Raw genomic sequence first — 17541 nt, 5'->3', positions numbered from 1 at the left:
CAAATGCACGTTATAATCGAGCCAAACTCACAGCAGAGATGGGCTTCGTGTGGAGCGGCATTTACTGCGATCCGAGCCGCTCCGGAAACACCGGAAACATGCAGACACACAGGGCACCGCGCTTCACTCTGAAACATGCTAACTATTATATATCTCGATAAACCATCATCTTTGCCATTTCATAATCGCCTCGACTGACGAGAAACACTAGCCAACTTGAACTTACGAGCATTTGCCGCTTGGCGAGAGTTAATTTTGGATCCTTTCTGATATGCATCCTGTCCCGCACACAGCCCCTAGATGGCGTCGCTAGCTCTTAGTGTTGTCGGAAACATTCCGTGAATGGAAGGTATTTGAAAACGCAGCGTTTTGCAGCGTTTAGTTTGTTTAAGGCTATTTCGCGATTCACGTGCGTCATACTTCTCAAGTCGAAAAACGCGGAAGTCCGTATAAATATGGAAAACTTCCATCCCCGATTAAAATATCGTTCAGAGCTAATGACGTTCGAAAAAGCGAAAATAGCATGCAAAGTTAGATTAAGCAAGTTATTTGCGTGTTTATACCTGTGCTGAGGCCTGTCCTTCAGCCCTAGAGCTCATGGCAAAGGTGGGGCTTCCACTGGGGGCGGAGCTTGTCGACTGGGACCTCCCTTCTGATCGCCTGGGCGTCACTGTGTTACTATAGTAACCACTCACCTCCTGATATCCACTATCCGAATACGAATTCATTTGAGTCGAGCTGCGTGAGTTTGCAGCAGACCCTGAGCAAAGGACACAGAAAGAAAAAAGCAAACCAGAAAAATACTGAAATAGACAAAAGATTTTCTGTTCAGAAATGGTGAAACATTTGTAACTTAGTTGAACTAAATAGGTTAAATACGACTTAAGTTCTATTAATAGAATCTGTGGCCTGTTGTCCATTACCACAGGATATAATGACGACTCGTCCCTCACTTTGTAAAAGTGAATGAGAAACATATACTTTGGTATTAAGGCAATGCTATAATTAATTTAAACATGTTATAATGCCAGTTTTACTTTAGTATCGGTAATTTGTGCACTTGATCGTTCTTAAGCACTTGCATTATGTAAACAGTTATGTCTCATGTTAATGTAAACAGACGGAACAAAATCAGGATGATTTGCTGTGCCTTAAAGGTATTAGAAGTACTTTGGCTTTCTTTAGTATTGCTGTTCTTCGTGTACAGATACCACAATGTTGTTAGAAGCTGCACTGCCATCTATCGACATGATTCAGCACGATCTCTAAGTTTATTTATGTTGACATTTATGTAAATTCTGTAATTTTTACATAAAAAAAATTTTATGTAAAAAAAATACATACATTTTTTGTCTTTGTCAGTCTTCTTCAGTCGTATAGGTAAGTTACCAATTCTCCTGATGCACTGTAATAACCGCGTTCCATTGTTTAATTTTCGCTTTCGTGTCACCAAACAACTCTACTAGTGTATCCACAGACAGAGGCGACAGCCAATGAGCGAGAGGATTCTCTCCGACGTTTACTGAAACACCGCGAATCACGTCATTTCAACATGGCGAAATACACAGGGTCGACCCGCACCATGTATGAATAAAACATCTTTTATATAAAGTTATTATGAGTAGTCTTCATCTCATGTGAGTGTACATTATTTAGATGGCTTTTCACAAAAACACAACACATTTTTTAATGTGTAAAACATTTAAAATTAGCACCAAACTACTTTAAACCTTTAAAATGAATCAAACAGCAATATTTACAGGGAGGGGGAGGGGGGTTACTGGTTATTTGTACTTTAAAGCTGAATGTTTAGTCAAATAATATTTGAGAGTATTGAAAAAAATGCTAAATAATTGAAAGCTGCAGGCCATTGTTTTAATTCAATTTGTTGATATTGATATTCACATTTAATTATTTCAATAAACAAGAACACATTAGTTTTTGAAGTATTAATGAGAGTTGTTCATTTTCACTTGTTTCACTTGAAAGCTCTAATGTGTACTGTAATGCGCTTAAAGTAGAAGCCTACCAGGTTAGCTGGCTGTGCCAAAAATCACATTATGTTAAGTACAACCATAACACTTAAACATTAGAAGCGTTTCCTGGCCAAACAGCAGCCATACCATGGTGCAATGATACCATGCTACTGGATGTGATAGTATTTACACAGTACTCTAGTCCAAAGTATCTAAAAGAATGCCATGGTACTACCATGCTATGTCCCTTTCAACCAGCTAAAAAAAGTAAACCTGGTTACCTTTGCTTTACATACTGTATGAACCGTAATAATATGACTTTTTGCATGGAGCAATAACTTTATAAACATCAACATCAGTATTCCATCAGAAACACATAACCAGACTTTCATCCACAGCAATCCACCTCAAAAGGATAATTAGCTTATGCAAGTGCATCCCAGCTAGGTTTCCAAACACTTTTTACTTTCAGTAAGCATAATAATAATATGAAGTGTTTCTCGAGTAGCAAATCAGCATATTAGAAGGATTTCTGAAGGATGTGACACTGAAGACTGGAGTAATGAAGCTGCTAAATATTCAGCTTTGTCATCACAGTAATAGCTAAAATGTATTAAAACAGAAAGCAGTTATTTAAAATGAAAATATTTTACAATATTACAGCTTTTTGCTGTATTTTTGATCAAATAAATGCAGCATTGGTGAGCATAAAAGATTTCTTTCAAAAACATAAAAGAAATCGTCATCATTTTAAACTTTTTAACATTAGTGAATAATTGTGAGACAACACTGGTTGCATCATATAGTAGGCGAAAACAATATGTGACAAATGATGTCTGAATTCACGGTACTCATAAAAGAGTAGGCAAAAAGTACCCGGATGACCTGCTTCTTCCAGCGAGATTCTGAAGTGTGCATATATGATGGACACTTTACTATCCCATGAGGCAACTGGAGTATAGAACATACTTTTTTAACAGTCGTGAAGTAATTACTTATTCAAAATAAGTACCTACTCGAGACAGAATGTGATTTCGGACGTAGCCACTGTTTTCTGTGGTAATCAACAGCAGGCCACAGATGCTACAGAAGCAGGCCACAGATGCTGCCCATAGATCTTTAGTTGTATTTAACTTGGAATATTCCATTAAAGCATCAGTACAAGTATAAATTGTTCACATAAGAGGTAGTAAAAAGCAATATGGAATGTGAATGAACAGACCCTCACTTTCACGCAGAGAAATCTGTTCCAATTCAGGGGAGTAAAGTGGCCCCTGTCCTCTGACCCCAAACGTGGGCGAGGTGCAACCATCCGACGGCTTGGACACACCTGCACCTGAGGATTCTGGTTACCAAAGGGTTAACACACTGTGAGCAGGTTTTATCAAGATACAGTTACCTAGACATAATTAGAGGGAGCATTAACCTCAAATGTTCCATCATTTACCCAATTTTAAAGAACTGACAGATTATTTAAAATGCTTTCAGTCATTTTGACAGATTAAAAATAAGGTGTCTTATCTATTGTGTTTCCCTACTTGAAAATCATTCTCACAGTAAAGGACAATAATAGGAATTAGAACTTAAGAAAAAGGTAGGAAAGTTTAAGCTGCTCTGTGATAATACACCATGAGAGGCGTGAGTGAGGATTTAGGGACGGAAAGAGATTCCAAGTGGAATAATTCATGGGATGTGGCTCATTATATTGGGTGACCAGATCACAAGACTTCAGTGTCTGTTGTCTTTTTCAGAGCAGAATAAAAAGAAAAAAAAAAGAAACAAGTAAAAAAACAACACAGTAAGACTAAAAGAGCTCTTGCCACAGTTTCTGTGATTAAAAATACCAATGTTATACTGAGCAATGATGTTAAATTTGACTTTTTAAATAAAATGTTTTGGTGACTGAAGTAATAAATAAATCATCCATGACTTTAGTTATATTATTTATGGTAATGGAGCATGACTTTGCTATACTGATAAGTTGTAGTGCAACTTTAGGAGACTGTAACTAAAGCAACAACATAATACCCTGTGCTATTAGGGAAAAGAGAATTTAGGCAGGTTCAATCCACCAAATGTAGTGGTGCTTTAGAGAACAAAAATCATTCAGCTCAACCATCTAATGGTCAGTGTTGCAAGCTAGACTATGGAGTGTGTGTTGTAAGTATGTGACCAGAGTGCTGTCTAAAATGTCAGAATTATTCTTACTCGTATTTACAACAGGTGACAAAGGGAAATGGCAAGCAGGAGGAGAAATAGACAAAAAATACCTGCAGATCTCCACAGAAGAGACTTCTCAGAGGAGCTGAAAAAAATGAGACATGAGAAATGATGAAATGAGAGGAGAACAAAGACATACGCAGTGCACAACGCATCTGAGGCATTTTATGAAATGAGTGCCTTTTCAGTTGATTGAAAAAAAAAGATTAACAGACCGATATTGACCGCTAATAAATTGTGCAATCTCAAGCATAATTAATTGATTTGCCTTCAGAAAAGTACAGTGCTATGCATAAGTTTAGACACCCATGCTAAAGTTGACTAAAAAGAGGAATAAAAAATCATCTTTTGGAAATTGAACTTAATGCCTTAATTAAAAAAAATAGGAAAAATCCAACATTTAAGGACACCAATTTTCTTTGTGAATGAATAATGTATCGTAAATAAATAAATGTTCTTCCTTAATGTTATGTTCTATGTTAAATTCCCATAGAGGTAGGCACATTTTTATTTTTAAAGGCCAGTTACTTCATGGATCCAGGATACTATGCATCCTGATAACGTTCCCTTGGCCTTTGGAATTAAAATAGCCCCACATCATCACATAGCCTTCACCATACCTAGAGTTTGGCATGGTTTTATTTCAGTTAGCCTAATAGCTGGTTTGATTTGCATTGAGAGATGATCTTATGGAAAGTACTCCATGCCAATCTCTAGGTATGGTGAAGGCTATGTGATGATGTGGGGCTATTTTAATCCCAAAGGCCAAGGGAACTTTATCAGGATGCATAGTATCCTGGATCCCTGAAGTAACTGGCCTTTAAAAATAAAAATGTGCCTGCCTCTATGGGAATTTAACATAGGGGTGTCCAGACTTATGCACCCTGTATTTTAAGAAAGAACATTTATTTATTTACAATACATTATTCATTCACAAAGAAAATTGGTGTCCTTAAAGGTTGGATTTTTCCTATTTCTTTTAATTAAGGCATTAAGTTCAATTTCCAAAAGATGATTTTTTATTCCTCTTTTTAGTCAACTTTAGCATGGGTGTCTAAACTTATGCATAGCACTGTAAGTGTTGACAACCCGCGCCATACATAAATAAACACTTTTTTATAGAAAACTATTATGAGTACAGTCTTCATCTCATGTGATTGTACACCAAAGAGCACGATAAATGGAGCTACTGTCCCTTAAAAGAAAGAAATGATTCCTAAAACCTCCTTTGTAGGTTTGTAACAAATTTGCATAATGCCAACCTATGGTCTTCATTGTCTGCCCGCGATCAACTTCTACTGTAGTTGTAGCTGAGGCCTGGAAGAGTTTGGTTCGTGTTGTCCACATATCAAGAAGACGCTGTTTTCTGCGCTGTGAAAGCAAATCCACTTTGCATGCACTTGGCTGAGGACTCGGGCTCGATACTGTACTCTACTGATACAGTAAAACTGACATCATCGTTACTGTTCATTTCACTGTATCACTCAAGTGCTGAGGAAGCCTCCGTAGATGAAATTCAGATATGGTAATGGGTGTTTTGTTTCCGATCTGCTGTAAGACCAATCACAACAGACGGGGCCAATCCTTTAGAACCGTTTCAGACACTGTGAGAAAAGAGGTGATGCTGCAATTTATATTATGAGAAAATGAAAGTGTTTTTGGCCTTGGATGCATGTAAACCATTTCCAGGAGACCTCCAAAACAAAATTAGTAACCTTTAAAATAAAATAAAAAACAAGAAACATGATGGTGACAGGGTTGACACATACCTGGGGACACAGCCTCTCTTTTAAATAATAATACATTCAGCTAAAATATACAAATGTACATTATATAGAGATACTAAAGTGAAAAAACTAGCTTTTATTGTCATGCATAAGGCATTTGGTCAAAAAGGCGTTCTGTTATTCTGTTGGCATTAGCTATTTATATTTCTAGTTATTTTTCACCCATATGTTTATGAGAAGCACAAATGGCATCCGTTTGTAGAATGACCCATCTCATCTTCCAATAAGTCAATGAAAAGCAAAAAGATACGCTCCGTTTGCTCGCCATTAGGAAACCATTACCAGTGAACATCAATCACATTGTTAGTCTACTGACTGTCGCGTTCATCTCTCTGACACAAATTTTAAAATCCTGTCCGGTTAATCACAAGAAATTAACACACTTGTGCATTTGTAGGAACTGAGGGAGAATGGCAAGAATTAGGACATTTGGAGTTCAGGTTGAATAAACATGAGAATGTAGACACCACTGTCCTAAAACAGCAGACAAGTGTCTGCTAATGCCTGCCAAAATGTGTAGCTGTCTGCAAAGGAGAGGTCAAAGAACACCGGTCAACAGGGTACAGTGACAGCTGAAGGGGGACAGCAGGAATGCCACGTTGAGAAAGGTTAAAGGTAAAGGGTTGCATGGTAGCAAGAGTGCACGCATGGACCCTCTTCAAGCAAAAGGAAAAAAATGTCCTGTATACTGCGGCAAAACAGCACAAGCCATCTGAAAAAACAGAACAGACACTCCTTCGAACACGAGGAGAACAAACAAGGCAGCTGACATGTGCTTACACACATACAGACACAAAGAGTTCAATGTGACAAAGCAAGGGATGAGGAAGAACTGTACTGCTGTTAACCAGATTGTAAATAAATCTTCCTGAAGTTATGGCTGAAGCAAACGTCTCTGATTTATCAGGAGCACTCTTTCCATGACATTCATTAAATGAGAAACTTTCACAATAGCCCTAAAGCTTGAATGTGTTTATGGTAAATTGACAAACACCGACTTGCCATAAAAGTAATTATTCAGTGGGGAAAGAGAAATGACAGTTTATGCATCACTGCACACTTGTCCTTCATACCGTGACACACCATGAGAAATACAGAGCAGCGAATGCTGTGTTTCTGTACAGTATGTACACAGACTACATATACTGTACAGTTTAATTTGTTTTTCACGTGTCAGCAGGGGCGTAGGAGTGATCCATAAAGTGAGGGGTGGAGTGGGGGGGTTTAAATGCGTGGCTGCCACGGATACACTCATATGAGATACATTTGAAAGCTAAATATCATAAAAGTATAATAATCAAGCCTAAAACGTCCTTGTGACGATTATGTAAAAATGCATAATTTTGGTGCTATGAATATTAATTCTGTTAAGTGGAATTAACCATGACTGATTAGCATAAAGGTGGATGCTGGTAGGTGAGCAGTGAGCACTAGCCATAAATACAGTATTATATATATATATATATATATCATTTTTTGCCTTTGTCCTGCACCAAATAAAATAATTATAATAATTACATATGATATATTCATGGAAAATTACATCTAAAAATGAAAAATTGCACAGGTCTTTCCAAACCTAAATGGTTTTTGTCTACTATGGAACACAAAAGATGTTCAAGCTGCATTGTCCCATACAACAAAAGAGGATTATTCTTACCTAAAACTAAAATAAACTGAAATAAAAGGGAATATATAAAGAAACATTATTTTATTTCAGCTTGTTGTCAAGGCAATGGCATAATTAAAAAAATCTTAACTTGAAGTACTAAAATAACTAAACCTGAAATAAAGAATAAGAACTATATAGACATTAAATAAAAACAACAAAATTACTAAAATTAACATTACAAATGAAAAACTATACTAAAATAGCACTGCTGAACATGTCAAGCTCAAAAAATCAAAAGAATGGTTTGCTCAGTATCCTCCTTTTTGTCCTTCAGTGGTGTTGAGTGTGTTGCAAACCAATCCTGGACATTCTGCTTTAAACATCTGTTTTTTTGTATTCCATGAGAGAAATGTCAAATGACATGTAAAGTGAGTAAATGACAAGACAGTTTTCATTTCCTTCAGTACCATCACTGCCAACTATTAAGCTGTAAAAAACCACACCAGCAACAGTGATCAAATATTTAAAACCGTGCATGTTTTGAATGGAAAAACATGCTGAGCAGGCCTCATGGTAATAATGAGAACGCAATACAGATGTTCTTTTCATAAATAAATTCTGCCATCATTTACGCTGAACTAGTATGACAAGACAAGCGAGAACCACTGATGTATGACGTCACTGATGTTAAACCTGGTTAACGCATATTAAGGCGCCATATTTGAATGTCTAGACATACAAACGAGCTTTAAGAACAACAGCAAAATGGAAGACTCTGTAAATATCCTAAATTGAATTTTGTTCCTCACACAGAGCTATTGCGCAGTTCGGAAACTCAGGAGGTTGTGAGCCATTGCACACGTTACGAATCAGTTAACCTGATAATCATGTCAAAGCAGGTGGTACACGACTGTACTGCACGGCGGGCCGGCGGCAATCACATGAGCTTTCACGCTAAACACGGGGACTGGAGCTTTCAATGTTGCTGCTATAGCTTTGGATAGAAAATAAAAATAAAATAAAAAGACGAGTGTACAAATGATTGGGTGGAAAGCAGAGAACGACACAGCCACAACTAGAGAGTGTATTTATGTGTGTGTGTGCCACTGGGCTGTAATGATATTCATAGATCTAGCCTATGTGACGTGGTTGTGTATGATTTGGCAATAGGGGACAGCCTATACACTGGTCAAAATCAGCCCGACTCCCTGAATTTTTTAAACATGTTTGAAAATTGTCGGGAGGTGCTTGTAACGTATTAGGCTCGGCTCGAAAGTCATCTCACACAGTGCGAGCCGCGAACATACGAGCATCAACGATTTCCATGCGTTTTCTTCCGAGAGAAAAAAATCACCCGCTTTAAAGAACAAAACAAAAAAAACATATAATTTGGAAATATATGGGAGAATAAATGGCAGATTTTTTTTTGAATGAGATATTCCATTAAATCATGAGCTATTCCTTCAAATCCCACTCACAGAGCAAATTAATCTAGGCTTTATCATAGCGTTTTTCAAAGCTGCCTCTTACCTATCACTCGCAGCACCTGGAGACTCCGCCCCCAACCTGCATCGTTCCAGCTGATTGGCCACAATCTGTCTCTCTTCTTCAAGTTCTCTGGTAAGCCGTTCAAACTGGAGCTCCTTCAGAAAGACAGGAGGGACAAAAGTTTCACCATCACTGCCTTCTATCATCAAAAACAAATCCATAATGTGAACGCAACACACACTTCATACCCGTTTCCAGTTACAATGTTAATTTAGCTTCAAAATACATCATCTTTAAATCCCATTCCTTCTCAACTTCCATCCCGTCACGCTGCTCTTTGCTTCTGAATTTGTGGCCTCTTCCCCTCCTCTTGTTCTGTCTCTGAAACCTCGGTCTCTCTGTGTGTGTGTGTGTGCGGAGGGCTAGAAGGCTGCACTGTTGGCCTGCCTCTCTCTGATAGAGACAGACTCGTTGATGCAGCTGCCCTTAAAGGAGACACACACTCTTTCACACACATATAAACAGCCCCACATTGCTGCTGTATTGGCTATAGTGAGGAGAAGAAATATAACTGTTGTGTCACCGCATATTTTCATGATTGCCTGCCATTGTTACATTGCAATGCAACGATTCTGGAGCATTGTATCTGCTCTGAAATTGATATTAAATTCAGAAAGTATTTCAGGTATCACGCTGCCAAGCACTAGAAGATGTTGCAATTAATGTAGCCAGTGAATAGGAGAGATTATTGAGTGTTGTTCTCCTGGAGAGATAAGTCAGGCAATGGCTATCTGCCTTGTGCCATGCTGTGAGCTACCAGCTGTACCAGGTCTCTTCTATTCAACCTATTGTTCAGAGTGACAATACTTGCCTATGTCCTGATTCTGTCCAAGAGGAGCACAAAGAAAAGACAAGACTTGACCACACAAATCACTGCACTCACACCCCCCCACACACACACACAAACACACACACACACACACACACACACACACACACACACACACACACACACACACACACACACAAAGCAATAAAATCCATGCTGCAATTTCTGGTGTCTGAGTGAAACATGTTAAGCCTGGCAATGGGTCAATCAGTTGGATTTTAACAGAGATTCACAGCGTTAATGAACGCTATCAGCACTAACAAGATTTGTAATGATTAAGCTAACAGTTTAATTAGTAATTTTCATGACACTGAACTGAGACAGATTTGAAGGCTGAAGCATCAGACCTGATGCAAGAAAACATGCAAATAAGAATTGTAAAAAATAAATGTTAAAATAAATTAATACTTTAAAATATATATATATATATATATATATATATATATATATATATATATATATATATATATATATATATTTATTTATATTATATAAAAATAAACTGATAATCAAACCATGGTAAAAAAAAAATCAGGTCTCAAATTCAGTGTAAACATGATGTGAGGAAACAAAAAAGAAACTTGTTCTTAACCAAATTGGCTGATACAATAAAACATAATAAAAAACATTGGTAATAATAATAAATTAGTAATAATTAAATAAATTAAACTTGATAAAAAACACTACATAGCTCTCAAATTCAGTGTAAACCTGAGGTGAGGAAACAGTTAAAGGGGCTATATGTAAGAATTTTGATGTTTTATTCACTTTTTTATTGCCAATGAATGTGTGAACCGCTTGGTTCGAAACAAGACCTTTACCAACTTCCTAGGTTGTCTATGAAAGCTGGTAGACCTATTTTTATATGAATGACTCTTTTATATGGGCCTCTCTTCTGTTCTATGACGCATGAAACAAACACTTATAATGTTCAGGATAATGCCGAATGAGCCATTCTGTACTGTAATGACAATGCGTCCTGTAAAGAAAATAGGTTAATTAAAAAAATAATAATGGTATCACATCAGTGTAAATTTAATGACCTCATCTGTCGACATGATGTCGACAAACATCTTTATGATCATATGCTTTCTTAACTGCTGTTCTCTCACCACTGTCATTTTTGTTGAGTATTTATTTTCTTATTAAAAGGAAAGCTTGCAGAACATATTTGCATATTCATCTAAAAGTCGCTCTCGGAAGCGTGGACGCCGTCGGGATGATCATTAACAGTATATCGCTGCTAAGGTATTCCCAGCTTCTAACTAAGAACGAAAATATATGTATATTTGGGCCTTGAATCACATTCAGTCTCTTGTACATGTGCACGAGTGCGAGCAATAATAAGTTGTTGGCTGCAGTTCACTTAACAGCCACCGGTATGCTAATAACAATGGTTTCTGAAGTCTACATAACCCCTTTAAATAAGAATCTTGTTCTTAAAGTCCCCCTGTGGTGAAAATCAAGTTTTTAATGTTTTTTATATGTCTATGCTGTGTTTTTAATATGCTTTAAGACAAACCATTAGCATTTCATTAACAGTGAACTAGCAGGGGAGTCTCGAGAGATGCCAGGTTATCCCGGTATAATTTTTTGTTGATATGAAAAATCGGGTAGAGTTAGCAATATATCGACGTTGTAAAGAGAGACACCATTGTGCAGCGCTTACCTCAGTAAATTGACCATGTTAATCTCTGAGCTGCTGTGAGCGAGTGGAGGCGGGCCTAATTTGCATATTCATTGATTCGCGCATACTAAATGAGGCAAGGGTGTAGTTACATTCAAGCTATTTTAAGGCATGAAGAATTTTTTTTACAGGAAACATTTTTTTTTAAATGTGACCCTGGATCACAAAACCAGTCATAAGTCGCACGGGTTTATTTGTGGCAATAGCCAACAATACATTGTATGGGTCAAAATTATCGATTTTTCTTTTATGCCAAAAATCATTAGGATATTAAGTAAAGATCATGTTCCATGAAGATATTTTGTAAATTTCCTACCGTAAATATATAAAACATTTATTTTTGTGAGTGAATGAGGCATAATCACGTACATAAATGGAGAACTTTAAAGGCGATTTTCTCAATGTTTCGATTTTTTTGCACCCTCAGATTCCAGATTTTCAATTTTTGTTTCTCGGCCAAATATTGTCATATCCTAACAAACCATACATCAATGGAAAGCTTATTTATTCAGCTTTCAGATAATGTATAAATCTCAATTTCAAAAAATGTACCCATGTGACTAGTTTTGTGGTCCAGGGTCACAAATATGTAATTTTGGTGATCAAAGATGAGTTTTAAGGGATACAATTATTGACTACAGGGGGACTTTAACCAAATTGGCTGATAAATAAAGTAAAATATATAATAAAAAACAATAAAATAAATTGGCAATAAAAATGTATAATAATAAAATAAAATGTTACTTGGTTAAATTAGATATTATAAGCTCTCAAATTCAGTGTAAACCTGATGTGATGAAACAGGTAAATGGGAATTTTGTTCTTAAACAAATTGGCTGAAAATAAAATAAAATAAAATCACTCTGTGCAAAGAGGAAACAAGGTTATCAGCTCTAAACTTCAGTGTAGACTAGATATGTGTGTCCTCAAAGCGAGCTTTCCACACCTAAGAATTAATAATGCAAATATGACTTTTGACTAATGAGCACAATGTTGACTTAATACATCTACAATCTGCAGCCACTCATGTTTGAGCTACTATTCAGATTACAGCTACCCTACAGCCAGACGCAAGCAGATGGAAGCGGTGCGGTATACCTGCTCTTTAACAGAAGCCAGCAGGTTGGTGGTGGTGGCATCAGTCGCCATGCTGTTGTTGTTGGATCTTCCCTCACCACTCAGCACCTCCCTTTCCTCCACTGGGCTTTGCCTTGGAGTAGGCATTCCCCCTACACACATGAACACACAAACACACAGCTATTACCATCACTGATACACTATCAAATTAAAAGTGACAGTAAAGAGATTTATAATATTACAAAAGGTAAATAAATTCTTGTTATCAAAGAATCCTGAAAAAAGCACGTGTCATGATATTTACAACAATATTAAGCAGCACAACTGTTTTTAACATTAATAATCATAGGAAATGTTTCTTAAGCACCAAATCAGCACATTTGAATGATTTCTAAAGGATCACGTGACACTGAAGACTGGAGTAAATGGCTGCTAAAAATTTAAATTACATTTTAAAATGTATTAAAATAGATAAAACAGTTATTTTAAATAAATATTACATTTAAATTAAATATATATAAACATATACAAATTAAAGAGTATATTTGAGACAATATGTAATCAAAATGCATTAAAAATATTTCAAAACAGAAAACGTGAAAGAGTCAGTACTTTGTGGGACTGACACTAGAACGATGCAGATACCCATACCAAATTTTGGTATAGTAATTGACCTAGCTGATATATAAGTGAAGGTGACTTCCTTGAAGTCAACATAACACAGTAATCATACACATTTTACTTCTTTAATGTGGCAGGACTTGATGTTATCTACTGGGAATTAATTTAATTGTGAAATGCATGCTGCAAGCTGCATCCACTTTTAATGAGGCTTTTTGACAGAGATGTAGAAGCTGAAGGTCAAGTTCATCCTCAAGAATCATCATGTACAATTTGATGAAATATTATGCAGACAAACTTTATTTCTTTGGAATAATGTGCACTGGTGAATCATGCACAAGGACCAGGAACATACATAAAGCAAGCAAACAGGCCAGGGACACTTTTAATTTCATGTTTATGGTGTATAAGAAAACTGCATGGAAATCTCTGTCCATTGCACTTTTTTTAGACTGGCAAAGAAAGCCTGGAGTTCTTGGCAGCATTACGGCAGGGCAACAAGGGATGTATTCCAACGTGTGTTCCAGCATCCCAGCATGCAACAGCACGACAAGACAACCTGTTCCCTTTCCAGTACCCTCCCCCAACCAACAGCAAAAAAATAGTATGATCAGCAGATGCACTTATTTTCTTCTTCCTGGATGCTAGATAAAACGAACAAGAACAAGAACAGCCAATTTTTCAGCTTGGTCTACCTGCATTTTTATGTCAAAGCAGATCATGCAAATAACATAAAGTGATATTTTGAAGAGTGGCCTATTGATAGGATGTTCTCGAGTACTAAGATTAGACGGAATGAGATTAGATCTAACATAAGATTAGAAGCGCAAAAACTACACATTTCAAAATTGACTAGTCGTTAAGAGTTCACCTGAGCCCAATCATTCTTTATGTGTTTGTGGGCACTCTTGGGATGCGTTCTTGTGTTGGGATGCGTTGCGTTCTTGTGTTCTTTTGGGTTTTCAAAAGTTTCAAAAAAAATTTTCAACTTGAGATGTTGCCTTGAAAACGTACTATTCGTGGAAAAGATGCACACAGTGTACGTCGCAACGCAATGCAAGCCGAGAAGTGAATGTCATTGAATCATTCACTCAACCAATTTGTTCAAGATGAGTCATTGATGAGATTGTATTGTGTTTAATGTGTTTATATTTTAAAAGCTGCATGTTTTTCTTTACCGCTTCCCTTTTATATGCTCAACGTTTTATTGTACAGCAGTTTGGTGCAACTCTGTTGCTTTTAAATGTGTTATAGAAATAGATTTGACTTGAATAATTTAATAAACTGATTCATTGAAAACTTAATTAGTTCAAATTAATAAATATTTGTATGTAAAAACTTGACAGTAAAAAAAAATAACAGTAATGTTTCCATTGTCTTCCACTGTCAAAGTTTTCCGAGGATACAGAGGATCTCCTGGTGTGATGTTAATGGCAATTATCGAATAAAACGCGTAAACTACAGATATTTGTTTCTGATATTTTTTAATTATTAAAAACTGCAAGTGAAGGTCTCAAGATTTAGAATTAGAAGTACGCATTTTACGCAATGATCCTACTGTCAATGTAGGCCTGTCATATTATTCATTAGACTTAAAGTCCCCCTGTGGTGAAAATCAAGCTTTTAATTTATGTGTCTATGTGGTGTTTTTAATATGCTTTAAGACAAATCATGTGCAAATTCATAAGTCAACACCATTGATGAGTATTTTCTCCTTTAAACTGCGGTGAACCAAAGACAGTCTCAAAAACGTGGTCTCTGGTGAAATCTCTGGTGTCTCTGACGTCACAAACTACCTTATAACCAATCAGGTCAACGTGTGATCGTCAGCGGGTGGATCTTTGACCTGGAGTGAGTGAGTGGAGGTGGGGCTAATTTGCATATTCATAGAACCACATATACTAAATGAGGCAAGGATGTAGAGTTACATTCAAGCTATTTTAAGACATGAAGACATGAACACTTTTAAATATGTCATTTTGGAGATCAAAGATGAGTTTTAAGGAATAAAATGATTGACTATACAGGGGGACTTTAACTACAAATTACAATTCCTGTTCATCAATACAGTGAGAACCACCAGACCTGTTATAAACACGTTTATATACTCGCTTTAATTTAATTAATTGAAAAGTGTATTGTCCAAGTAGTAATAGAAGATGTTTGCTGTCGTAATGATGACAGTAGCACACACAAAAGCGAACCATTCCCGGGCATGGTACGGAGCGATCACACTATAGGCTTTGGGGGTCAAATGTGCTCGGGCACGGTTCAGATCACCTAGTGTGAGTACACCCTTAAAGTCAGGATACATTAGGTGGCTGTTACTAGACCGGTTCTTGGACCAAAGAACAGCTTGAAAACAAACTAATTAAACCTACAGGCACTGATAAGCGCTACCATGAAACATTAAATTGCACGCAATAAAAGCGGAACGAAACAGAGCTGCTCGTTTGAACAGTAAGTCCATTTATCAGCAAAACACACTGTGTGAGCTTAGAGCAAAATTATAGTATACAAATTTGGACCTATAAAAATGAGGTTGTTAACATTTTTATAGATGCTTCTGTTTTTGTTAATGAACATAATTTACATCTGCGTCCCCAACTCAAGATACTGTCAAATGTGCATTTCTAAAGAGACAAAACATATAACGTTAATTTGTGAAATGTTCACCGGTTTGACGAGCGTTTCTCGTTTTTGTTTTGATGATTAAACCACAATTAACTGTTTGGTTTCTACAACTTTCACTCAGGGGCAAAAATCTGCCTTTAAACTTTGAAAGATATTTATCGTAATAATTAGCGAAAAAAATATATATCTTGATAGTGTTTTTTTGTTTGTTTTTTTGCCATATCGCCCAGCCCAACTCACAATTTCTACCCAATAAAATATTTAACAGCTTGGCGTAATTTGAAAGATTTACATCCTTTATATAATTTTTTTAAAATATAAAATAACGAAAACATATCTTGTTTTTAGTTGTTTTAGCTCATTTTAATGCTTGTTTTGTCTTATTTTAAATAATTTTAAGTCATCTTGAGGCCCCCTTGGAAGGTTGTTGAGGCCCCTGGTTGAGGACCATTGGTTTATAGTGCATGCAACTTATATTAGTATTATAATACAAGTTTTTAAATATGTAGAGTGATGTCATTGCACATGTAAAAGAGCCACGGAATTGTTCTTTTTTAACTGGTTCGTTGAAACGAACCGTCAGGAGAAGAACCGGTTCACGGAATTGAATCGGTCTTGCCATCACTAATGTGCAAAACACACGCATACATACATAATCCAATCATTTAAAGCTGATAAACTTCATAAATGGCAGTAGCCCACTGTGCTGGCATTTACAAAAATAAAATCCAAAATCCACTTTAGAAGTCCTTAAAATCCCCACCCACCTCCACACTGGATTTACCAAGATGCTGCTGTCAGTCAGAGCACAGGGTTTAAATACAGAGGAGAAGGGAAGAGAGGAAACAAGCAAACCATCCTATTAGCCGCGATGACCGAGAAACAGTAATAAACTGTTACTTATAGGAATCATCTGACATTGTGTAGTACCACTATCACCACATAGGTCTGTCAGAGAGGTCATACCATCACTTCTAATGAATAGCAAAACTTGGCCTTGGCCATTATAAATGCACATACACACACACAAGTGCCTGGGATGCTTCTTCAGACCACATAACATGCCAATGCAGTGTAAAGACATGCAGCTCAGTCTCTGAGGACCACGTCTTACTGCATCATGTTGCATTGTCCCTGCAATCTTTACATACTGTAATTGTGGACTGCTCAAAGCAAATCACCGCACAGCAGCAATTACATGATGGTGCGCAGCAGCAAGCCTGCATTCAATCTAAACTCTGGTCAATATGATGAGGCAGCTGAAACTGCATCCATTCCACACTGTCATTACAGTCCAAACAACCACAGAATTCTTCTGGATTCTGTCGAGCTCCAATTATTAGAGCAGTAGTTGAGAGCAAGGACAGAGAGGGATACTCAATTATGCATAAGGAAAAGTGGCTAAAAGGTGGTCCAGCCTCAGTCCCAGTGACAGCATCTACCAGTCATAATGGAGACCAGCCTACCTCACAGTGAAGGCTGTGGGATACTGGGCTGTAGGGTGCCATAACACATGTCATCAAGGATTATAATTAACGCAACTAACTAAT

The 17541-nt window shown here is 36.9% G+C and overlaps 1 protein-coding gene across 3 annotated transcripts in view; it reads right to left on the bottom strand.

The window, feature by feature from the left end:
• pkp4 (plakophilin 4) overlaps nucleotides 1-12883 on the bottom strand; it is a gene marked incomplete at its 5' end in the record, with an annotated part of 35181 nt that extends 22298 nt beyond the window's left edge. The window contains 5 exons of one of the 3 annotated variants that reach the window (XM_081381685.1): nucleotides 564-760; nucleotides 3205-3321; nucleotides 4247-4281; nucleotides 9126-9238; nucleotides 12758-12883. In XM_081381685.1, coding sequence (XP_081237811.1) covers nucleotides 564-760; nucleotides 3205-3321; nucleotides 4247-4281; nucleotides 9126-9238; nucleotides 12758-12883 — 588 coding nt within the window. Of the gene's footprint in view, nucleotides 1-31; nucleotides 408-563; nucleotides 761-3204; nucleotides 3322-4246; nucleotides 4282-9125; nucleotides 9239-12757 lie in introns of those variants that run through there. The other 2 variants (XM_081381686.1, XM_081381687.1) reach the window with 2 other exon arrangements.
• Between the last annotated feature and the right edge of the window lie 4658 nt (nucleotides 12884-17541).

Source organism: Scardinius erythrophthalmus, assembly GCF_964197995.2.
Source record: "Scardinius erythrophthalmus genome assembly, chromosome: 12".
NCBI classification, from domain to species: Eukaryota; Metazoa; Chordata; class Actinopteri; order Cypriniformes; family Leuciscidae; genus Scardinius; species Scardinius erythrophthalmus.
This window is presented reverse-complemented; position numbering and strand designations above follow the sequence as displayed.